General features: G+C 32.9%; 2 protein-coding genes across 2 annotated transcripts in view; both read right to left on the bottom strand.

Moving 5' to 3' along the window:
- Positions 1-26,268, bottom strand: part of LOC143080626 (plexin-A2-like) — a 137,934-nt gene that overhangs the window by 32,815 nt on the left and 78,851 nt on the right. The window lies entirely within an intron of this gene.
- On the bottom strand, positions 8-25,814 carry LOC143059574 (uncharacterized). Its single transcript, XM_076233125.1, has 7 exons — positions 25,735-25,814; positions 5,999-6,100; positions 5,038-5,160; positions 3,437-3,515; positions 1,463-1,557; positions 754-890; positions 8-65 (listed from the first exon to the last, which is right to left on the bottom strand). Exons 3-7 carry the CDS (start codon positions 5,146-5,148, stop codon positions 8-10), a joined length of 480 nt encoding a protein of 159 aa, XP_076089240.1. The 5' UTR covers positions 5,149-5,160; positions 5,999-6,100; positions 25,735-25,814.

Below are 26,268 nucleotides of genomic sequence, written 5' to 3'. Positions count from 1 at the left end.
TGTAAACTTACGAACTATCGTTTTCATCTGATTTGTCTGATCTGTCAGTGTCGTTACCTTCATCACTGAGAGGGAAAAAAGTATGCTGTATAGGTATTCTGAAATCTAATGTATTTTCAAGTGCAATATTTTAATTTCAGTAACGTAATTTCTTAATTGCTTCATTTTTAAATATCGTTCTATAGACGTTGTTTGTGCAAGCGTCCTTGTCTGTTTTTGTGTCAGATTTTTATTATCCCTGAGAATTTTTGATATCTGAACCGTGTTATTAAGAGTGTGTCATTCTTAAAATTGAGAATGGAAAAGAGTAAAGTGTCAACCCGACAAAAGAACAGAAAACAGATATAGTTCAGCAACGGTCTCCAGTACATCAAAAAACTCCTGCATCCGGATGCGGGCGTCAGCTGGGCTTAATGCAAAATGTGTTATAGTTCAGCGAAAATCGATTTCACATTAAACAATGAAACAATATTTAACAAAAGAGACTCTAAATGTAACAAAGAACAGAGGCTCCTGACTTGAGACAGGCGCAAAAATTGGACTCGCTTTTCAACTATTCACCCTTTAATGAAAACTGTTTCGAATACAAAACTCACATAAACAACTTAACGTACCATTAGTTTATATATATAGAGAAAGGAAATATGTTTATACATCAATGAGACAACATCTCTTTGACAAATAAATAGCTAAATTATAATATTGATGTTATTATCATATTTCAAAACTATTGAATTACTATGGTAAACTTACGAATTTTTTTCTTTTTCTTCTGTAATGTCAGTGCATTCAGCTTCATCAATGAAAAAATATTCCGGCTCATCGTCTTCGTTATTGACAGTTACAGTTATTGATGTCCCTCCGTTGACTGGTCCACTTACAGGATATATCTGAAAATGTATAAATGTTATCTTCATTGATAAAAAAGGTGTATGATAATGCTACTTGTATATTTCTTTTAACCGATTGTTACCTGGTGTTAACAACATTTATCTACAAGACCTAGTTATTTTAAAATTTTATGTTTCGTCTTCTATATAAGCAACTGGACCACCACTGTTTTTGTTGCCGTTGTGTTTATCAGAATTTGGATTTTTGTGTAGTGTTTTGTGGGCTTTTGATTTGTCTTTACATAGTTTTCTGTTCTGTTAATGTATATAATTGTCTGGTTTCCTTCGACTTATGAGTTTAAGTTGTCTCCTTGATATATATTGCCTCTTGAATATTTTATAATATATCTTATATAAAACTCAAATCACATGTTTCAACATACTGTATGAAAATGTTGATAAAACATTTTCTATATATATATATGGTGTAAAAATTCAATATATACTTATCAGCAATAACAGTAGACGCGATTTAATCGTATTGAGAAAAAAAGATGATTAATTTACTTTTTACATTTTACTATGGCATACTGACACGTTAAATATAAAGAGTATCAAGGCTTCACATATACCTTTTCAACTGTCACGTTGTTATTCCTTTGACAGTTCTTAACATATTGTGAGTTGCTACAGTCTTCATATTTATGGAATCCATCACATGTGTATACTACAAATTCACAAAAACTAAATATATCGTACATTAGATCATAATTTTCATTTCGAATAAGATTTGACAAAAAAAAATATAGACCTTATTCTGTTTTCAAACAGCACACAGAATAAACTTTTTGAATAACAAATGTTTTTTCACACTATTTTAGATTTATGAATAATATCGGAATTACTCTAAACACTGAAAAAAAATACATGTTTTTTTTTCTTCATGTTTTCATGTTTTGTTTCAAGTTTTTTTTAACGAGTTTATATCTCTATCCGTTTTGCAATCTTAAATGGAATTTCAATATCATCAGCAAATTCGTTCTATCAAAGAAATGCATATTCAAGTAATATAACAAGGTTTGTTCTCGCTTTTCCGACATAATCTTATTTGCGATAAAAAAAAAAAATGCATTTTACCTGAACTTTCTAAAAATTTTGTATTCTGGCAACATTATAATTTTCTTGAATTTTGTGATGAACACAAAGATTTGCAGTACGATCATAGCTTCGTCGACTTTGAGACAACCTCCATGTTCAGTATGTTATATCTGTTTTTTTGTTATTATGGCGTTGTCAGTTTGTCGTCTAAAAAAATGTACTTATGAGTTTGAATGTACCTTTTGTATCTTTTGTCTCTCTATCATTAATAACAGCATTGACTTACAGGAACTTCATGTCCACATGTAATTACTAATATACTGTCATTTCTATTAAAAAATTATCTTGATGAGCGCCAAGGAGGTTAAACATTTACATTGTCCTTGTATTTTGCATTGACACGAAATGGTATTACAGAATGACAGGTTATTTTAGTGGTTTTTATAACAAACATGAACATGTTTAACCCCGCCACATTATTTATGTATGTGCCTGTCCCAAGTCAGGAGCCTGTAATTCAGTGGTTGTCGTTTGTTTATATGCTACATATTTGTTTTTCGTTCATATTGTTTTTTACATAAATAAGGCCGTTAGTTTTCTCGTTTGAATTGTTTTACATTGTCTTATCAGGGCCTATTATAGCTGACTATGCGGTATGGGCTTTGCTCATTGTTGAAGACCGTACGGTGACCTATAGTTGTTAATGTCTGTGTCATTTTGGTCTTTTGTTGATAGTTGTCTCATTGGCAATCATACTACATCTTCTTTTTTATATGATCGAAACAGAAAATGTACAGTAATACAAAATCAGTTATATCTAAGGAAATTGTCCAAAACATAACAAAAACCTATTACATTGTAATACACCATTATGCCGTAACAAGCTTGGACTTCTTTTGAGAACTTGACTGTACATTGACAAATTCTTTTAAATGGTAATGATAATGAATATTTGTATTTGTTTTTCATAGTTTAATTGGTAACAAAAATAGCGAACATATTGATATTAAATCAACGTTTTATGATTTTTATATGTTTTGCTGTTACACCATTGTCCAGGTTAACGGAGCGGTTGAGCGCCCACAAACTGCATATATTACGCCGTCACATTCTTTATTTGCCTGTCCCAAGTCAGGAGCATATAGTTCAAAAGTTATCGTTTGGTCATCTGTCATATTTGTATTTCGTTGATTGTTTTGTTATAATATAATGCCGGTAGTATCATTGCAACGCATTATTTCATAACTTGTATGTCATGGTCTTTTATATCCGACTATACTCTATACGGATTTCTCATTGTTGAAGGCCGTATGATGCTTATAATTGTTACCACCCATCATTTTTGTACATTAGTGGATAGTTCTTTCATTGGCAATCTTACCACAACTTCTCATTCCAATAGGAACAATATAAAACTTTTTTAGTTAGGGTGGTAATAGTCATGTTAATTTTTGTTTTATCATTTCGTGCAAAGCATAGCAATGTGTACAGAAATAGTCTAATCTTACCATTTAAAGTCACCTCATTGTCGAAGTACAAATTATTGAATTTTAGACGAACGATGTAAGGTTTTACTGATTCATTCAACTAAAATAGAGATAAATAAAGGTAACAGTAGTATACCGCTGTTCGAAAGTCATAAATCGATTGAAATAAAACAAATCCGGGTTACAAACTAAAACTGAGATAAACACAACTAAACAGCAGAAACACTGAAGTGCAACAAAAAAAGAACTGTACATCATCAATATTCGGCTGACAGCAATTTTTGTTAGGTTTAAAATCTGCAGCTACTTTGTATCATAAAGTTTTGATTGCTCAAAAGCAATCTTTGGTACCGTCTTGTTAAAAAGCAGTGGCTTCCAAAGATTTTTAATTGTTTAAATATAATCGTTGGCCAATTTGTTGAAATATGCGGTGTTTGCCTAGGAATATCATTTTTTTTGAATAAGTGATATTTATGTCGTCGAATGTTATTATAATGTAAATTTTTGTGGGTTTGTATTGCTACGTTTTTAGTCTTTTATGTTGTGTTTTGTTTACAATGGTGTGTTTGCTGGTATAATTCTTTTTTACCATGGCATCGTCAGTCTATTTTCGAATTATGAGTTTGAATGTCCATCTGGTGTGTGTGCCTCTCCTAAACTATTCGAACGTATGCCTTACAATGTCATCAAACACAAGTTTTCCTACTTACTTGAATTTACTAAAACGGTCTTTCAATAAGCAGTGTAGCAACTTATACATGTTATAATACTCCTTTCAGCAGTAAAATAATGTATATGGTAAATTTTGATAATCTTCTATGTAAAACAAGATTTTTTTTATATTCTTATGCAAGCAACTAACAATTTAAACCAACTTTGACTAAATCAATTATTACAGATATGTTTGCAATCCTAGAGATTAAAATATACACTTCATACCTTATGACAAACTTGACGAATGTATGGGAAGAGATTTTCGCCACGATGCAAAGTTTACTGTTACAAATTGTGACTTTGATGGAGAGTTGTCTCATTGGCACCACTCATCCCATATTTTCTTATATCAATGAATATAAACTGATCAGGTGTTCAGGAAGTATTACTGAATTTTCGAAAAAAACAAATTCATTCACATCTCAATGTCTAGTTACATCCCAATCTTTTCCTCGTGAAACCTTACTTTCTATCGTGACAGTGATTATAGAAATCAACGTAACGGGTAGAAAACGACGGCGACAGTCATATACTCAGTTAGAACAGGCATGTTTGTTGATGTGGTTCATAAGTGTTTCTCGTTTCATGTGTTTTTTATACAAATTAGACCGTTGGTTTTCCCGTTTGAATGGTTTTACGATTATAAATACTAGAAATTGTTGGGGCCCTTTATAGTTATCAAAGGTACCAGGATGTAATTCATTAAAGCTTGCTGTTCGTAATGAGGCAAAGTTCCGTGTTGATGGTTTATTTTTATAAATTGTGACTTGGATAGAGAGTTGTCTCATTGGCACTCATACCATATCTTCTTATATCCATGTAAATGCTTGGTCAAACAGGTTTTATTTCTAGATACTCTGTTAGATGACATGCTTATTTTTATGATAGTTATAATCTTTAAGTCTCACCTGAACTCCAATACACGTAAAATATGTATGGTTCCTACCCCACAGTACTTCTACAGTATTTACAATACTACCATCTTGACTTATTTCACATGTATAGTTTGATGAAGGCATGTTATCAGTCAACTACAAAATGAATATACTACATGTATATTGAATTAAAATATTTGATTTAGTTTATTATTATGATAAGTTCATTTAAGATTTCGAGCAGCTCATGGATTACTAGTATTTCTCCGAATATCAATATCACAAATGAATACAGTAAAAATTATATTTTAGCGGCATAATTGTTTTGAATAAAATTACAGTCGAATACTAAAAAAACAGACTTAGATTCCGTAAAAAGTGAAAATTGACAATTTTGTTCACAATCCAAAACAAGCTATAAGTTTACAAGTACAACCAATTGCATTGTGTGTATAGGCAAAGGTAATAATGTATCTTTGGTTAGCTTGCTTGCTAGCTGAACCGTATAGTTATTATTAGGCAAGGTATACTTGTACCCTCCTTTTGAAGTCCACTCTTAAATGAGGGTAGTTTACCTAACCTAATAATGACTTCACGGTTCAGCTAGCGAGCAAGGTTACCAAAGATATTACCTTTGCCTACACACTAAATGCAATCGGCTGTAATAGCATTGGATGTTGTCTACTGAATTATGAAATTTCTAAATAATACAGAAAATTGTAGCATTTATTTCATATAAGATTTTAGCAACATGCTCATTTAAATTTCCGTACATGGATTGAATAATTGTGTTTGCTTTAGCATCTTCTTTTTACCATAATGTCTATCTTTTCGTTGCTATATGTTTTTGTTGATATGTCTTGAAAGTCCGTGAAAAATACATGTAGAGCTTATAAATTATAAAACCTTTTAACCGAACCTAAAGTATACTTAAAAGTAAGACCATGAAAATCTGGTTTAAAGAAGATCACTTATTATTTTACTATGATCTTACATTGCTTTCAAATTCTCTCACTGGAATGGTTAAATTTTTATGTCGTTTAGCATGCAAGTCAAACTTCAAATTTGTTTCTAAGTGGGGACACAAATCGTCTTTCTGTAAATTAATATACATGAAAAAACAAAACAGTGAAATATTCGTTCAATCAGTTTAATTGAGGTCTGGAGCTGGCATTTCAATAACTGATAGTAGTCCTTTGTTAATTCATATTTCATTAACTTAATTTTTCATTATTTAACTTACGACAAACAGAACTAGTTCATTTATTCACCTCTTAGCTTCATCTTTTCCTCAGAAAGAACTTCCAATAAATTAATAAAATTATATCTGTCCAATTACAGGCGTTATTTTTTTTTTTTCTGATATAGTTTTCAATCGAATTGCCTTGATAACATGACTTCAACAACTGTTTCAATTTGTTTGCAGGGCAGTATCAATTATAAAATTGAGAATGGAAATGGGGAATGTGTCAAAGAAACAACAACCCGACCATAGAAAAAACAACAGCAGAAGATCACCAACAGGTGACTGTATTCGGTAATTTCCGATAAAAAATCCTAAGTTTACCGAATGAACCACCACCATCACATACATCAATCATCATCATCACCATCACTGATCATCACCTTCATCAACAAAAAACGTATCATGTTGTGACCACTGCATATAATGTTGTGACCACTTCATATAATGTTTTAACCACTTCATATAATGTTGTGACCACTTCATATAGTGTTGTGACCACTTCGTATAATGTTTTAACCACTTCATATAATGTTGTGACCACTGCAATGCATATAATGTTTGGACCACTGCGTATAAAGTTATGAGCACTTCATATAATGTTGTGACCACTGCAATGCATATAATGTTGTGACTACTGCAATGCATATAATGTTGTGACCACTGCAATGCATATAATGTTGTGACCACTGCATATAATGCTGATCATCAAAATAAGGCAGTCATGGCGTTCCATAAAATGACACAGAAATTAACAACGATAGGTCACCGTAAGGCCTTCAACAATTAGCATAGTCAGCTATAAAAGGCCCCGAAATGGCAACTGTAAAACAATTCATATGAGAAAACTAACGGCATAATTCATATGCAAAAAAACGAACAAAAAACAAATACATAACACATTAACAAACGACAACTGAATTACAGGCTCCTGACTTGGGACAGGCAAATACATGCAGAATGTGGGGGTTGAACATGTTAGCGGGATCCTAACCCTCCCTTTTACCCGGGACAGTGGTGTAACAGTGTAACATAAGAACGAACAATCAGTTGAAAAAGGCTTGACTCATCAGAGATGGATACAAACAAAAATACTACACAGAGTGGACGTGGCCGGGTATTTGTATATCCCAACAACAAAAAGCCACTTAGTACAGATTTGAGAGTACTCACAGTTACTGACAGCTAGTTCAAAGCCACTCACAACTAATTAAAAAAAAATCATGCATCTAAGACATGTTGTCAAATGTTAAGACTCCTTGTTTTTTTCCTACAATAAAGGGCAAACTATTTCCCCCATAACAACCTTTTTCACATAAGACTGCAATAACTCACGAAAGGTCATTAACCAATATCTAGATAGAATCTAAATGTCTTTCTTTCGATTTGAGACCCAAATTATACAAACGCAAATATTAGGTAAAAGTCCGAGTCAGCCTTTTCCCGCCATGAAAAAACAGCTAACAGTTTCTATATCACGAAACTGTATATGCACGCTGAATACATAGTCCATACTATGTATCATAAAACATTCAAGCTCGAACTGGTACCAATTCAGAACTGGCCACTCAGGATAGACATGAGATGGTCTCAACAGAACTTCCTGCGGTACTGCAGGAAAGTAAAAACCTAATATGATCCGACGTACAATTACGGAAAACGATCATAACCCCTTAATCTTGTCAGATCCCGACATCCTTTTTGACTATGACGAATGATTTTCTTACAAAATAATAAGCAAATAGAATCAAGTAATCAAAATAAATGTTGATCTTTATCCAAATAAAGTCAAAAGTTAAATGCATTCCAGGCGAATAACTAATCGCAGGTATTGATAATTCAATTTTCACACTGCTGGTGTCTGAATATTTAGATAAAAGTTGATGAAAAATTAGCATTAACATATATAGTTCTCGAAAGTATGATTCAGCAAGCAAATCCATCGGCTTGTTTGTCTCCTCTTTTTTGTCCAAAAAGTTATAGATCCGCCTGTTCTGGTAATTCTGAAAAGATACATAAAACAACAGCAGACAAAAGAAATGTTATTAGATGGAAGATTGTAAGGGTAGGTGGGGGTGGGTTTTTGAAAATTTTACATATTATCTACAAGAGTGGCTAGTGCAATGTAATGGTGAGAATCATGTGACGTTGATTAGCGGGAAACGAGAACCGGATCCGAATGATGCAGTAATCATTTCTCCTTCATTAAATTAGTTTATCTTATAAATGAGATAAACCGTATTAATCAAAGAATCAAGTGTCAGGCAAAAACATAACAAACAAATAATTAATGTGGAAATAACGGTCACAGTTCACTTTGAATGACGAGGTCTGACATAATTACAGAATGCCGACATGATTGATTTAACTGACAAATCTGTGCACCATTGGTAGCAATTGATGCTCAAGTTCCTCAAGGTTCAGCCTAAAGAGAACGAGGGTTATGATCCCCAAATACGTCGGGTCCTAATCGCATCACCCCCTGGTTTCAGGGGAGTAAGAATTAGCAGTTTCTATATCATGTATATATCATAAAACTCTATATAGTCCATACTATGTATCATAAAACATTCAAGCTCGAACTGGTAACAATTTAGAACCGGCCACTAAGGGTAGACATGAGATGGTCTCAACAGAACTTCCTGCGGTACCGCGGGAAAGTAAAAACCTAGAATGATCCGACGTACAATTACGGAAAGCGATCATAACCCCTTAACACATGGCAAGAGTAAAATCTCTTTGTTCTTACTGTGTTATAATCTGGATAATGCACAGCAAAGGTGTGCATTAACTACCTCAGATATACTGCACAGTTCAAATCTATTTTTATCTTAGGGGCGGTTCCTGGATTTTAAAAGGGGCGTCATTCTATCAAATTAAAAAAAATATCACCGACAGTAGCGAGACTAAAGACAAAATTGACTATTTTAAGCTAAAACACGATACTTTGTCCAATCCAAGGGTTAAAGACCTGTTCGCCCCCACCCCCGAATCCGCCATCTGCCTTGAAATTACGACAAAGTTGAACTTCGTACAAACATCGTAGTTTCAAAATAGGAAAACGAAAGGTTTCTCATTCCTTTTTTTTTTTTTTATCTAAGCTGGGACATAATCTATTTAATTATATTTTGTGTACAACGTAAATCTAAATCAGTGTTTTAAAGTTAGAAAGATAGTTAAAACAATTTTTGGTAATTTTTGCCAAAAAAGAAATGTATCTAAGAATATCCGAATAAAAGAAATCTGATTTGGATTAGTTTCAGACTCAATGGAATTATAACGACTTTTTGGATAGCTATTCCTATAAAAGGACTATTTTTGGATCGAATTTAATGAGGATCATATTTAAGCTAGTTTAAAAACGGGGATTAGCTGGAAAGGGGGTGGGGGGGGGGGGTGGGGTAAAGGTTTTAAAAGAGAAATGTATTTTCTGTTTATTTAACATTTAAAATTTAGGTAATATAACATCTTCCTCGGTTCTTTTTCTCTCTAAGCATATCATTGAGGGAAAGAAATTCAAAAGCAATTAATCTAATTTAAACTCAATAACCCTTGCAGTTATTTTTCTTTTCATACACCTATTTGAAAGTACACAATTTGTCAAAGTCTTAATCGTCACCAATTAAATAAAAATTGGGAATAAATTTAACGGAAACGATAAAAATAAATATACCATTAAATCGCTATTTTAGAATGAGTCTAAATATAAAAAAAATTATTAATTTTAAACTTACCATAGTCGTATTTCCCCTACAAGAAACTTTCCTAGGATCAGTGGATTGCGGAATAACGTCCACATTTCTAAAACGTTCACGTAAATTGATTGCGTCATGTGTTAAAACAGTTATTGGCCAATCAAATCGGTATATGTAATTTAATCTGCACAGCACGAGATGACCCAATAACCCGAACTCCTACGTCGTTCGGGTTATTGGGTCATCTCGTGCTGTGCAGATTAAATGTCATATATACCGACTTGCTTGGTCAATAACTATAACTTAATCTTGCCACTTGGGTGTGTCTATACACACTCATCAGAATCACCCCTCCCCTTTCAACAAGCTAAAGGTCCATTTAAGTGAACTAGCTATGAAGGCATTACTCTTTGTTAATACGTTTGAATCTTGGACAATCATATTTTTCCTTTTGTAATAGCTTTGTTATAAAGGGGCTGTTATCCTTCCATGATATCCCCTCAGCAAGATTTGTTTTGGACGATATCACTTCCTTTGTTGTTTTATCTATATTATCTATATTTTTAATATCATCATACAAACGCAATAGTTTAGCACTAATACATCCACTGATAAACCGATAATGAATTATCAATAGGTTTATTAAAAGAGTTATCTCGCCTTAACCGGCTTAGTTGAACAAATTTATTCTAAAACACATGTTTGGTACTTGCTAAAATATTTTTAATAATGCGATAAATCAGGAAGTTTTCTTCATAGAGATAAACAGTCTAATCAATAAAATTGAACATCTGTTTACAAATTAGGGTAACAACTAGACTGATTGTTCACTGCAAAAGTGCAATCCAAGATGGTGGTATACCATGAATCTATTTGTTAACCTGCAATAGGGAATGGTCATTATTTATCAGCTGAGGGGGTCGGTTCATATTTTTGATATAAAATTTTATGTTGGGAACCCCCCCATTTAATATTTTATAAAACCACATAATTACCCCCCCTAAGAACATCAAAAGTTTGACCCCCCCCCCCAAAAAAAAAAATCCCAGTTGTGTTTAGGAGATGATGATCAGCTACATAGTAACTGGCTTTGAGAAGCTCCGAGTATAACACACAGCTTTTCTTCTTGTTTTTTTTCAAAAAGGAATATCTGACAAGTGCATGTAGAAAAATAGAAAAAAATATACAGAAAATTGTATGTTCCAATTTATTAATTTATTTTACTGCAACCTATAATTCTACAAATTTTGTCAGTATACTGGTAGATAAACTTTCAATTCTGACTGTTATTTTAATCCCAATCACAGTCCCTTGTATCTTATTTTTTTTAACCTTTGAACTTAAAAATATCTAGTTATGAATTGGGGGGGGGGGGGTTCAGGATTCACATGTACAAATGATTTAGGAAGTGCAAATAAAATAACATCGATTAAATTAAATGATTTATTTGAGATAAAGAAATATATACAACCAAGCCAGGAACCTCTGACCTTTCTTAGTTTTGTACAGATGTATGTTTTAAGAGTTTAGTGTGTTATCAATTTTCTCTGAACAAGTACACATTTTTGTTTAGGGCCCCAGCTGAATATATTTGTTCTTTTTCCAAATCATATAGTGTATTGTTTAGTGTGTGAATACCATGGTGCCCATCAAGTATTTTTTTTTTTTATTAAGGTCTGAAATCTGGATAGGAAAGAATATCGGAGAATGGATAAAATTTACAGAAAAATGGACAAAAAAAAAAAGGATCAGAGAACACTGGTGTTCAAATATGAATAAAAGGAGAAAAAGGCAAAAAATACTAAGGAATAAAAAAAAAAATACCTTAAAAATTAAAGAATACAGAAGGGTTATACCTATAATATCGAGATCATTTTTTAATCTTATTCGACATCTTTGTAATAATTTCATAAAACAAGTTGCTTTCTTTAAAAAAAGAAATGCAATCGTAAACCCAAATGCTTGTTTGGCATTATATATATATTAGATAATTGTTTAATAAAGATGTATTGTCTTATATTACTTTTGTTGTGCATAAGAATTAGAAACTGACATTGCCTGTTTATTTAATGTAATACCGGCTTCACACATCAACGTATAGATCCGACGTACGTCGGTCGTGGTAAAAAAAAAAATCATGCACGCTACCAATACGCTAGTAATTTTGATGCATTCAACCTGTCAATCATATCTGTATCGTGTGCACAACGAGCTTAAAGCGTGTATTGGGTGTGCGTAAAGCGTACCTAAGCGTTTCTCCTAGTCTTTCTACATTCCCAACTGCAGGTCTGTCTATATGTGAATGTTTGTCAATACGTCTGTCACATTCGCCCGTCTGTTTACATGTTTACCAGTCCGTCTATGTCCACTGATTCGTCTAAATGTTCACAAGCTTTCGGTAAGTGCGATTATTTCAGTGATTTGTGTCTATTGTTTTTTATGTAAGTGATTATTGTGCACCGTACCCATATTTTTAGGGACGCGAATTGCAACTGATATTTTACATTTTTTTCTTGCGATGTGTTGTCCTTAAGGTTTGGTTCATTTGGGAGGGTTAGATTTATGGCCACCACATTGTTTATGTGCCAACGTCCATTATAAAGCCAGGAACATGTAGTGAAGTGGTTGTTGTTCATAATTCATGTCGGTCAAGTTTTTTTCGTAAATTATTTTGTTATCAATAAGGCTGTTTAGTTTTGTTTGATTTTTGTTTTTAAATCTTAATGGTCGGGGCATTTAATAGCCGACTAAATAGTGGTTTTTTTTTCATTTTTGGAGGCCGCTCGGTGCATGCCTTTAAAGACTTACAACCACGGCATTGTAACTCTGGTTGGTACTTGTATCATTAGTGCTGGAACATGGTCGATCCTATGCACCTTTGAGGCAGGCGGGATATTTTTGTAGATCTTGTACAGCTCAAACTAATGGGAGTAGTTCCTGTACTTCTATGTCTAGTCCCATGTTGCATGGTTGGAGAGGGTGTAATATCTTCTGTAGGTTTGAAGAATTTCACCCGTATCGGACTTCTTCTCCTGAATGAAAGCTTTAAGGCGACGCGTATTTTTGTATGTGTCTCAAACTTATCTGTAGCGTTTTCAACGCTCGTATAGCGTGTATATTATGTGCGTGCAGTTTACAGGTATACGCTTGACAAACGCTTGAGCTGAATGAAATTTTTTATGTTCCATTAAAATTTTCATGAAGTAAAAGCGTTCACTAAGCCTATATATACCTTTGCATTTCGACGTACTTCAAACTTATGGAACGCGGATTTAAACGCTTGCGTAGCGTTCCTCTGGTGAGCAACTAAGTTACGCATACGATGATACGGACTTTGTTAATTTTCTTTTTTGACTGATTGTTTTACATTGTCATTTCGGGGCCTTTTATAGCCGACTACGCGGTGCGTGCTTTGCCTGTTGTTGAAGGCCGTACGGTGACCCATAGTTTGTATTTCTGTAATATTTTGGTTTCTTGTAGATAGTTTTCTCATTGACATCTTCTTTTTTATATTTCGATATCTTATCGCCGACCTGGTTAAGTCTGCTAAAAATGCATGCATGATTCATTTTTAGGTTATCAGTCGTAATTAAAGTGGCACATTTAATTAGTTGTTTCATTGCTTGAAGTATCATTTCTTACATCTGCATGGTCAAGTGTGTATTTTTTAAAAATAAATCTAAGATTTAGATTTCAGTCACGGTTATTTTTCCCCCTTCATATTGAATATCTATATACTTATCAGTCGCATTTTAATGACGAAAAGGATTCAGAGGTTATTATGTGACCTCCTTGTTTTTAAAAAAAAGTAAATAATGTTGCAATATTGAAACAAAGAAAATAACTTTAAATTTGCAATATTACTGAAAATAAATACGAACATAACTTTCATAATTAATTTTAACGTTATTTTCAAAAAACGATTTTTTTTTGAAAAATCCTCGTTTTTACACCTATTAGAGGCACATATTTATGATTATATTTCCATGTCCTTGGTCTATCCTAGACGTAAAATTTCAAAATAGTGCTAATACCTTTTTAAAGATTTTATTTTTAATTGTTCTCGTTCAAAATATTTTATTTTTTCATATTCAATATCTATTTAATTTTATTTTTAATAACCATTTTTTTTTTATTAAAGTTGCAATATTTAACCAAAAAATATAACTGTAATTTAATCATATGCAAGAAAGACTTCCCTTTAATTTCAGTAAAAAAAAAAATAGCTTGGTTTTTACAACATGTACATCTTCACTAAACGTAAAATCTAAAATAAAATGCTACTAAAACTCTTTCTAAAGATTTTATTTTTAATTATTCTCGTTCAGAATATAAAGCGCATTGTTTACATGAAATCTTATCTCATATCTAAACACAGCTGGTTACATCGTTTGACTAATTAAAATACTACGCATGTAGGTTGATATTAGCAGCTTGTAATCGTGTGCAAGAAAATATTATATCATAATAAATTTTAGATCATACGTAAAATATCTCTATAGCAACTTAAGATGCTAATGCATATTCAACAGATTAGTAAGCTATTGCGCATGCATTTGAAAGGTGGTCATAGCTATTGCGCATGTATTTGAAAGGTGGTCATAGAAAGAACAGAAGTGTTCCGAATAACATCCGGTGTTCCGAAAGACTACGCAATAAGTATACCTATTACCACGTGACGGACATATAACTAACATGCATCCTTGCTTTCATCAAAATAATCATATATATACACCCATTTCATCTCAAGAATCACATCAAAATGATTCAAACACTATCTTGACTATAGAAAGTTAATTATGCATGTCCAGAAACCTTTCCAACTCACTGTTTCCTGTGGTCAAAACTAGGGAGAAACGTTTCACAGAGTTGTTAATTTATTGATTGTAAATTTATGTTCTGTGATAAGGAGTGATCAGATTCACTGCCCTTGAGAAATTAGCCATATCCTGCTGCATGGTGCTTTACAGCCTACACTATCAAAGATTTAATAAACAGACATTATTTCACAGATTGCACACTCACTTCAATTATGTCAACAATTTATCTGTACAAGTCAGACATAAAAACCTTTATTGTGTGACCCCCCTAGTGAAAATATTTTTTGATGGTAACCCCCCAAGTGATATGATATTTTTGGCAATGACCCCCCCTAAAATGCACCGACCCCCTCAGTTGATAAATAATGACTGTTCCCTTATGCAAAGCTATGTTCCTCTACAAAGTTTACGAAAATGCATTACCTATATATATGATTCATGCTATTCCAGGCACCCCTTCCAAGTGTACATTTGTATATATTTTTAATTTCAACAAGTAACGTGACCAATATTTTAAAACTATGGGTGTATTAGTACTGCAACCAGAGTTCATTTTTTAAAACTTTAATGGTCCGGAAGAACACACACCTAAATTATATATCGATGGAAAGAGGAAAACGTGTACAATAAGAAAAGTTGGGTCGTAAAAATCCAGAGTGGTCACAATTTTGTGAAATTGAGGTCAAAGGTCAGACCTAAAATTATCAACATTTCAACCACAAGGACAAAAAGGAGAAATATTTTGATATTTATTCAATAGAATGCTACAAAAACGATTCAATCATAAGCATATGCTATAAACGATGTTAAAACGACAAATTTGACTACTTATATGAAAAGCTGCCATAAAAAATGGCGTTGATTTGGAACCTTCTGATTTTTTTCCATTTAAGACATAGCAAAAGAAGAAGTGGCCTTGACCTTTTCACATCCATAAACTTTCATAGTGTGTATAGTATTTCACTAAAGTATATAACAGAATTATTTTCTAAAGTATAAAACACCAGTTTATCAAATTATTTCAATATTTTTTCTATCTTTGAAAAAAACAAAATTCAAGCGCTGAAACAGTGTTTTTAATTTTGCATCTTAAAGGTTGTGTATTTTGTGAAAATTAGTATCTAGTTATAGATAAATACATATTGTGTATTTGCAAAGTCTGGACAGAGCAGTTATAACACAAAATATACTATAGTCACCCGAGGCGAATGCGAAGTTTCAAAAAAATTTGAGTGTAAAACAAAGTCAGTTTGGTGCATGATCATTTTTTTAGTGGGATAATCCTGGTGAAAAAGTTAACTCATTAATTTTTTAAGGGAAGGATAAAAAATTATACAATGCAATGCCAATTTTCTAATGTTGTAATTCAAAATCAGTCATGGTCCTTATATAACTTTTAAAAGCGACACACACTAGCTCAAGTATTCATAAAATAGGGACATGAATCAATCTCTTAGTCATCATATGCGGATTCAGTACGCGTATTAGCATTACAAGACACTTCCCTTTTTTATAAGAACAAGTTCGGCGCAGGACAGAGTTTGTTCAAAGCAAACACAGTTTTTGAGTACAAATGCTATCTGGAGCGTAAATACCGTCATGATTCGGTCAAACTCGTCAGATATAGTCTTACCTTTGCATAGAAAACATAAAATAAATGTGAGTACAAAGTTTCGATCAATGTTCGTGACCCATATTCCCATAGGCATATGCATGATGTATCTGCACTGCCAATCCCAAATGTAATGGGGAGAATGTTGCTACAGAAACGATTGATTTTGTAATAGCCTTACATTTACGAATTGTTGTTATCTTTAAGGACAATATACGGTTCAGAAGCGCTTTTGTGTTATATTTCATCAATTAACGAACAAATGAACTTTTGAGCCTAGGCTCCGTGTTGAAGACCGGACAGTGACCTATAATGGTTTACTTTTATAAATTGTGACTTGGATGGTGTGTTGTATCATTGGCACTCATACCACATCTTCCTATATCTATTAACAAGCTATGCGGGCATCATTTCCATAGAAATATCAAAACGAGGACATAGCTCATAAGAGCACTGGTGGCAGGGTGAAGTAATTGTTCTTCTTTAAATGTATCCTTGATATTTTCAGACACACCTTGGTGTAATTCTGAAAGTCTTAACATAGACTTCAATTTTCCTGCAGCAGATATGGCACCCCCTAAATTGAGTTCAGAGCTAAACTTTATATTTCATATCCCTTGGCCCCACTGTGTCTGAATTGCGTAGTTTTCTGGTTTTTTTTTTTTAAAGGTTTGTCTTTTACACAAAAACCCTGTTTTCATATCCAAACTACAAGCAAGAAACTGAGCGCGAGATCGTATAAAAGTGTCAGGTTGTGAGGATACATATGGATTTCTGTTGTTTCTAATTTAAAGTTCCCCAAGGGTGACTGGGGAAACGAAACATGATCACTTGGTCTTCTCCCGACCGGCAGTAAAACGAAGTGGGCGTCCGTTTGGCTATGCGGGATGTATCAAGTTCGCAGTCACGTCCGGTCAGAATGGGGACGTTAAGTCCGATGCCTCGTGTAAAGGGAGTGTCACGTTCTTTGCACGTGAAAAACCCTTGCATCAACTCTTTGAGGAGTCCGTAGGTGGCATGTTGCAATGGAAAATTTCTGTCCCAATCCAATATACCATCATTTTCCAGTGGCAGTCTAAATTTTCCCGATCATCATCCCGAATGACCTGTATTATGACAAATCCTACCTATTGTTTTTATTGTTAACTTGTTCTCGTCCTGAACATGCATGAAATATTTGTCACTGGACGTTAAGCAACAAACAATCAATCAATCAATCTAATTTAAAGACGCACCAATTTTGCCTTCTGGTGCAAGTCTCATAACATCACTGATGATTCGCCCACTGAAAGCAGAATATTAAGAGAAGTTGGTTTTAGCATCACCTTGTCACACACCAAATCTCTGCGAATCTTCAATAGTACTTTTTCCCCCGACCACTTGCATGCATATTAATTGCTCTGAGGTTAAACATTGACATACAATGTATTTTCTATAGTCATTATCCGGAAAAACCTCTTATCCGAAGGATTTGGTTAACTTTTATATAAAGTCAATATTTTATTAACAAAAATATAACTTATTTACAGAAAATACACGAAAGAAATACTATATATATTAAAATCACTCAAAAATAAATTAACTTCTCCTACAAAATCTACATAATCACATCGAAACTATCAAATTGATGGTGAAGGAAAAAATAAATGGTGGAGCTGATTGACGGATAGGAAATTTCCGTAATTAAAAAAGGTACAAATGATGTTTTTATTTTTGAGTTTTTGACAAAATTCTTTGGAATTTGCCCAACAAAATTTGCATGCAGTATCGAAATAATATGTTTTGTCCTCTCAAATGTCAAATACTATTTTTGAATCATATGTTTTCTCGTTTTCAAAGAAAAACATGTTAAATTTCTATCTAAAAAACAGCCAACTTTAAGTTTGAAAGTTTTACTTGGAGATGGTATTATATTTATGTCTTCATCATTCCGATGCTCCTTGATGATATGTGCATAGAAAATATTTACGAAAATAGCAGGAAATTTAACCAAAAAATATATTTTTGGATTTTAAGGTAACTACCCAAAACCGTAAATTGAGGGGTACCCCCATTAAAGGGATAAAATACAAAAATGTGACCATAGAAACTTTTTACGACCCGACGGCAATTAAAATATAGATATTATTCTATCATTTAAAACAATTTGCAGCCGTGTGTTATTCCGGACCATTAAACTCGTTAACTAAGCGTCTTTTTCGATGTCAGTTGCAGTACTATATATATACACGTACACTTTTAAAAATTAATTTACTCGTATCAATCAATATATAGAAAGTATCACACTTCCTGTACTAAATCGGCAACCACATGCATTCCTAGTAGTACTTAAAATTCGGATACAGCTTAGCAGTCCGTGCAGCTTTTTTGAAAGTTCAAACTTGAATAGTTTTATATCGTGTTATTATGTTATTAATTGAGATAAAGGTTGACAAATTTGCGCTTATTGCCCTCGTGTGTATCTTGTGTGTAATTATCGCTAAGTGCGTCTTCTAAACGACTGCATGGTGATATAAAATATTGTACATGAAAGCAGAGACATGTAAAAAAGTCACAGTGCGATCATAATACTCATGTGAAATTCATATTAAAAATATGACAGTCTATGGAAGAAGCGAATCGATAAAAACTTTTCTTATATCACATTGCGATACTGTATAATATCAATTGTAAATATGCAGACATTCCATGCGTAAAATGTTGTTTTCGGCAACGGAAACTTAAGAAAATACTAACTTTAAAACTTATTGTTCAAATATAAACAACAATGGAGTCTAAATATACATTCAGAAGTTAGTTAGAAGCAAACGTTTATGTCCGTGTAAAATTTGAAGTGCTGTGTTTTTCTTATATACATAAATATACAAATGCTATTAGTTCCAATATCAATGGGATACTTTTAAAATATCATAGCGGTGTTTTTGTTATATCAATATTAGTACTTATTAGTATTAATATTTGACTGCTGTACCCATATTTTGACAATTTTACCTATTATGTCTGTTTTGTTTACGCATCGTTGTATATATGACAGAATTTGATGAGACTGTCATAAACGTGAGAAGTTTAGCGCTATAAAACCAGGTTAAATCCACCATTTTCGAAATTTGAAAATGCCAGTACCGATGGGGCTTAATAAACAATGTCGTAATCAAAAAGCTTAGTATCAAAATTATTGTTTACATATATAACATTTTGCAAATTTTATAATGAGCGCACCGAAATAATATATATCTGATATGCTCGCAACGCACGTATGAAAGACTTTCTTTATTGATAACAATTAAAATAACTTGTGACAAAGATGAATCATACTGTCCTCGTTCAGGTTGATTCGAAAAAAATCTGACCTGTACTTTTGAATCTCCTATTTTTATACAAATTAGACCGTTGGTTTTCCTGTTTGAATTGTTTAACACTAGTATTTTTTTGGTTCCTATATAGCGTGGTGTTCGCTGTGAGCCAAGGCTCCGTGTTTAATGCCCTACTTTGATCTATAATGGCTTACTTGAAACAAACTATTATACTTTGATGGAAAGTTGTCTCATTCGAATTCATGCACCATCTTCTTGTATCTATCAATCTTTAAAATTTCCGCTTATAAATAACTGCTTTCCAGTCCTCCAAAAACGTCATTTGGGTGCTGAATCTTTTGTACAGTATAATATGAACTATCACACTTCTATTTAGCTTTAACGGTAAAGACAGTTATGATGGTACAAGAACGATTACGTAAATAAAAATACCAAATAAACAGCACTGAACGATCTAAATTTATAATTCTAGTATGACGTGCTTCTTTCGCTTTGTAAACAGCACTGTGATATATCTATACTTAGCGCAGAATCAGAGGTATACATAATAATGGCTGTTACAATATACTTCCCGAGTAAATCTACATGTATTGGAACCTATTTGCAGACCCTTTGCCGATAAAAAGTGCAATTAAAACCCCCCAATATAACTGTTATTCTTATTCGGATGCATGATAAAAAGAAGTAATGCACAAGAGCTCGGAGAAATCAACAGGATAAAATTCGAATATCACGGCCCAGGCCATGTGTAAATTTCCAACTTATTTATTTGTTTTCTAAACATTTTTTTTAGTAGTCATTAAACAAACGAATTTATAACAAGCGATACGGATTATTATTTTGCACTTAGAAATGTTCGAGTATTTATACGATCGGTTACTGGTCAAAAACTAAAGTCAAATCTCTGTGGCAACAATATATCGGAATATCCTCACGGTCATCGCGATGTAAAAAGATTACCGGTACCAATTTTCCTGCCCCAGATGCGCATATCGACAATACATGTCTCTTCAGTGATGCTTGTAGCCAAAATGTTTGAAATCCAAAGCTTATATAAAAAATGAAGAGCTATAATCCAAAAGGTCCAAAAAGTATAGCCAAATCCGTGAAAGGAATCAGAGCTTTGCATGAGGGAGATACATTCCTTAATTTATAATGATTTCTAACAATTTGTAACAGCAAATTTTAATAACACAAAAAATCCGTATTTTCATGCCAGTACCGAAGTACTGGCTACTGGGCTGGTGATACCCTCGGGAACTAACAGTCCACCAGCAGAGGCATCAACCCAGTGGTAGTAATAACATTAACGGTACCAATTTTTCTGCACCAGATGCGCTTTTCGAAAATACATGTCTCTTCAGTGATGCTCGAAGCCAAAATACTTGAAATTCAAAGCTTATATAAAAGATATAGAGCTATAATCCAAAAGGTCCAAAAAGTATAGCCAAATTCGTAAAAGAGCGTCCACGCGGCGAGCTGATTATGTTCAAAGAGATATCAATTCACCAATGGGGAAAGTCTTTGATATTCAAAAAGAACTGTTTTTTTTCTCAATATTTTTTTCTATGTTGATAATAAATACATTTTCTGTTTGACAAGATTTTTGATTTTCGTTGTATCTGAAGTTGTTCAATTTATAGTCTGAGGCTACTCAGTTGGTACATGTATCTGCAAAGTTCGGGACATCAGCATTTGAACATTTTAATTTGATTGGAATATTTATTTTACCATTTGAATATTCATTGTTATTTGGAGCTGTATTGGATTGGATTGTTTGAATGAATGTTTTTTTTTTCCTTTTAAGAAATGCTATTTTTTGTTTATTTTGATATTAACCAAGAGGATAGGCTATAACTATAACAGTGTGACCTTAAGGGCCGATCCAGCCGTTTTCAAAAGGGGGTTCCAAACCCAGGATAAAAGGAGTGGTTCCAACCATAGGTCCTAATTCAAATGCATTGCTAAAAAAGGGGGTTTTTAACCCCCGTACCCCCTCTTGGATCAGCCACTAGACCTATATAAGAATCTAATAGGTCGGTGGACTATCTACAATCGCATTTAAATTCCGCCATTGCATCATCACTTCAAATAGAATTAGTCGGTTAAAGCATGTGATTGCAAAACAATAGACTGAACAAGTTGTTAACACTTTCAACTATCAAAAGGGGCAAGCAACATTTTCGAAATGATAAGTTCATGGGAGCGTTAATTTTGTTACAGATCTTACGAATTTTAGTGATATTGATCCTAAAACATTAAGCCGGTCATGAAATAAGTTTGTGAATTATGTTTGTGGTTTTCGTGATATGCATTGTGACGTGTCATCGTATATATTTTATATAAGAAAACCAGAGCAGTTATATTAGAAAAGTATGGCATTCATAATATTTTGATATAAAAAAAACATCGCTATGATATATTACGACAAACATCGCATTGATATAAGACAATATAGCAGTATCTTTGACTTATAGGTGGTTTTGGCTTAACAAACAATTGAATTCATTTCAATTGCATTCCACTGAATTTGCTACATGATATTTATTGAATGTGTACATCTACAAATGATAAATCGTGCATTTATGTTTCATTTATTCAACAATTCAATTTTCTCATTTAAAGACACCTTTCTTGTTATTACATTAAATAATTCATGGAAATTATACAGCAGACGTATGTCGTGTTAAATGTCGCCCTGTTATAAGAAAATAGTCATTACTTTTTACCGAGAAATCTGCCTTTCTTCGTACAAATGCTAACATTCGTCTGAAATTTCCCACAATGCAACTCGTTGATATAAGACAATATCGCTCGTTGATATAAGAAAAGTTTTTTTTATCGATTCGCTTCTTCCATAGACTGTATGACATCAAATTATAATCTTTTCAGTAATCTTATCTTTATCACTATCAGATTAATATGAGATAGATATCAATCAGAATATTTATACGCCACAAAACATCAACTTTTTTTTTATAAATTCAACATACCAAGGTTAATGTTTGACGAAATCTGCAAACCGCTGGAACCAGGTTATGAATTCTTTTGATCAGTGGTTCTTTTATTTTGAATCGTGTTTTCCTTGTGCATGTTGTGCCGTGTGGAATTATGAATGGGGCTCCTGGTGTGAAGATTTTATTCTGCCATTAAATTGATCACCGGTCCGTGAGCCACTGACAAATTGGAAGCTGTCCCCATCATTGGTGCATTGTATAACTTTTATGGCGAAGATACATTAATTAAATTGTTCTATGATCTTTACACATCCATACATGTCGAAAGAAGTCGTGTTGATGGCATCGGATCGTATGGTGACAGTTCGGTTTACCTTTTAATTTCGTCATTTGCTGGCCCTTGCAAATGAAAATCCTTTCTTGGAGAATTACCTTGTCTCTTCGATAGTTTCATATAAAAAAAAATGGAATACGACATGCGGATGTCAATGATTTTTTACGATTACATTTTTTGAAACTTTTACATATCTTCAAGAGTGGCTAGTGCAATGTAATGGTGAAGAATCATTTGACGTTGATTGGCGAGAACCGGGTCCGAATGATGCAGTAATCATTTCTCTTTCATTAAATTGACCACTTTCGAGTTCATCCGTCACCGGAAAAACTCGTCATTTATACGCGCCTTTGTGACGTCATTTACCAGATAGAGGGGCTCGCCTATATCCCTGCACTATAAACGTTTATCAAGCGTCTTAGTGATGGTCATTCTGCAGGATACACTAGAAATAATGTTTGTTCAGTAGGTACTTTATCACAATTCCCTAATGACAGCGGCACAGATTGTCAATTATGAGAATTTTGTTTGCCGAATAATTCGTGTTTCAACATTGAAACGGAAGTCACGACGCACCTAAACGCACGACTGACCGACTAAAACCAAAGATTTTGACGGAAATGCATCGAACTCGAAAGTTGTCTATTGGTTTATCTTTTAAATGAGATAAACCGTATTATATGATTTTCCGCAAATTATGCTTATAAAATTAAGGTACATACATTTTAGATAGACCAAATCAAAATCGTTATTTTTGCAGCACTCACACCACATATAAAAATGCAACGATTTCTTGCAAGATGTAATTTCGCCGCTTTTAACAAATAAACTGTCATTTGCGACGTTATTTATTGAAATTTCAGATTTGTTGTATGCTAAATAGTGCTTTTTCGTAATTGTACTTGACATGTACGTTTTTGATATTTTGCGTAGTCAAAACTACTTCGTTTTCAAAGAAATGAAATGTCTTGCAAGTTTGTCCACTGGACGATTTTCATATTACGTTTTCAACGTTGTCGATTCGGTCCGCTATTCATTTGCATATATTTCCTCAGATATAATTTTCTTGATAGTCAGATGATATCAATAAGACCACAAAGTATAAGAAAAATCATGACTGGGGTTGTTTGTTTAGACGAGGTTCTAAAGTTGTAAAGGTTGTGTATTACGAGAGGATAAAAAATCATTTTTGTTTTTAATTTTCAAATTTCTGAAGCGTAAAACTGCGTTTTTATTTTATTTCTCTGCAATAAGATTCATATGTACAGAACTTAAAAGTGAAAAAAAATGGGCTATATATACTTCTCCTTATCATACGAAGCTTAAAAACATATGAGATGAATATAACTAACCTTTTTTTCTGACAATCCTTTCATTTCTGAATTTAATCGTTCCGTTATTAAAGAAAGTAAAGTGAATTTTATGACAAGACCCGTCAAACCTTTTTTATTAAAGCAAAATATATATCTTCTTCCTTTTCGGATCTAATTTGGAAACATTGCATTATTGTTTTACGTGTGTCAATTGTTCTCCAGTTGAGAGTTGTCTCATTGGTACTCATTATACCGTATATAATTATCTTTTCATTTCATATAGACTCATGCAATACACAAATACGATATATTTTGTTGTTTGCTAATAAGTTTACTTTCAGTGGGAAATATTTCATGCATATTCAGTACAACCAAACATTAAGAAGTATCCATATTGATGTGCAAAACAAAAATAGAAAGCGAAATAAAAACATATCCCCAATGATCATTAATCGCCGTAATACGTAAAAATTTAAAGTTACATGTACCATTTGAGTCGCAAGATCGTGCGTAACGTCTTTATCATGTATTTCTTTAGTTAATATCAATAATGTGGTCATTTTTTGTTATAAATTTCCTGTTAACAAAAGTTTAAATTTTTCGAAAAACTAAGGATTTTCTTATTCCAGGCATAGATTTCCTTAGCCGTAATTGGCATAACTTTTTGGAATTTTGGATCCTCAATGCTCTTCAACTTTGTAATTGTTTGGCTTTATAAATATTTTGATAAGAGCGTCACTGATGAGTCTTATGTAGACGAAACGCGCGTCTGGCGTACTAAATTATAATCCTGGTACCTTTGATAACTATTTACACCACTGGGTCGATGCCACTGCTGGTGGACGTTTCGTCACCAGCCCAGTAGTCAACACTTCTGTGTGTTGACATGAATATCAATAATGTGGTCATTTTTATAAATTTCCTGTTTACAAAACTTTGAATTTTCCAAAAAACTAAGGATTTTCTTATCCCAGGCATAGACGTATTTCCTAATATGCAAATTATATAAGAATTATAAATAAATATTGTCACAATAACACACGAATCCAAAATATATTTTCAACAGTATGAAGTCATTTAAGAATTGAATGCTAATTTTTGTAAATTCATTTAGTGTAAAAGCGTAGACTGAAGTACATTTTGTATGAAATTACTGAAAGAATTATTCAATACTTATAATTACATTTTTTCATGATCATGAAAAGTCGATTCTTATTATTTCTTTCTTTACGGCATAACCTGTGCATGTATTGTAATATCACGTGTCATCATGAATGTTAAACCCAGTCATTGGGATATGAAGGGGAATTTTAGTATGACGCTTACGCGTTGGTATCCAATCAAAATAACGGATTCTTCTGAAACCTACATTTAATGTAACAGTAATGATATGAAAATGATATACCAGTATTACAATAAAGTAAACTTAAAATAACACTTACATAATAAGGTAAAATACTTTCAGGTTTACCACACAACAGATTAATCGGATCCCAGCTACATAGCCGTCTTTTTACACATTCCTTACCTCTGTCAAAATAAGAAATATTTTTTTGTGGCTTACTTCAGTAAGTTCACAAAATATCTGGGTCATTTTCAAAAAATGTCGAATTTTCAGTACACCCATGCTAAAATTTGTATTTCTAATGGAAATTTCAGTTGTAATGGTTTAGATGAAAGCTTGTCAGATTTGTGATTCAGAACATTAATAATAAACACATCTTACATCTATTTTGATAAGATTAAACTGCATTTAAGGCCGATTTTTGGGGTATTTGTGTGCGTACATTGTCAGAAAAAGACATTTCAAATGATTTTTTTTCCCGATTTTCTGATCGCCTTGATATCTGCAAAAGGGACTTTTTAAGAACGTTAATTATAATTCTAACGAAAAATTGTAGCTTCTTTGTCATTGTATGTAACAGATTATCTACAAACTAAATAGATAGGTGTTTTAGGATAAACTCACCATTAGA

This window comes from Mytilus galloprovincialis, chromosome 1, assembly GCF_965363235.1.
Source record: "Mytilus galloprovincialis chromosome 1, xbMytGall1.hap1.1, whole genome shotgun sequence".
NCBI lineage: Eukaryota > Metazoa > Mollusca > Bivalvia > Mytilida > Mytilidae > Mytilus > Mytilus galloprovincialis.
The sequence above is the reverse complement of the archived record's forward strand: the minus strand, read 5'-3'. Positions and strand labels throughout refer to the sequence as shown.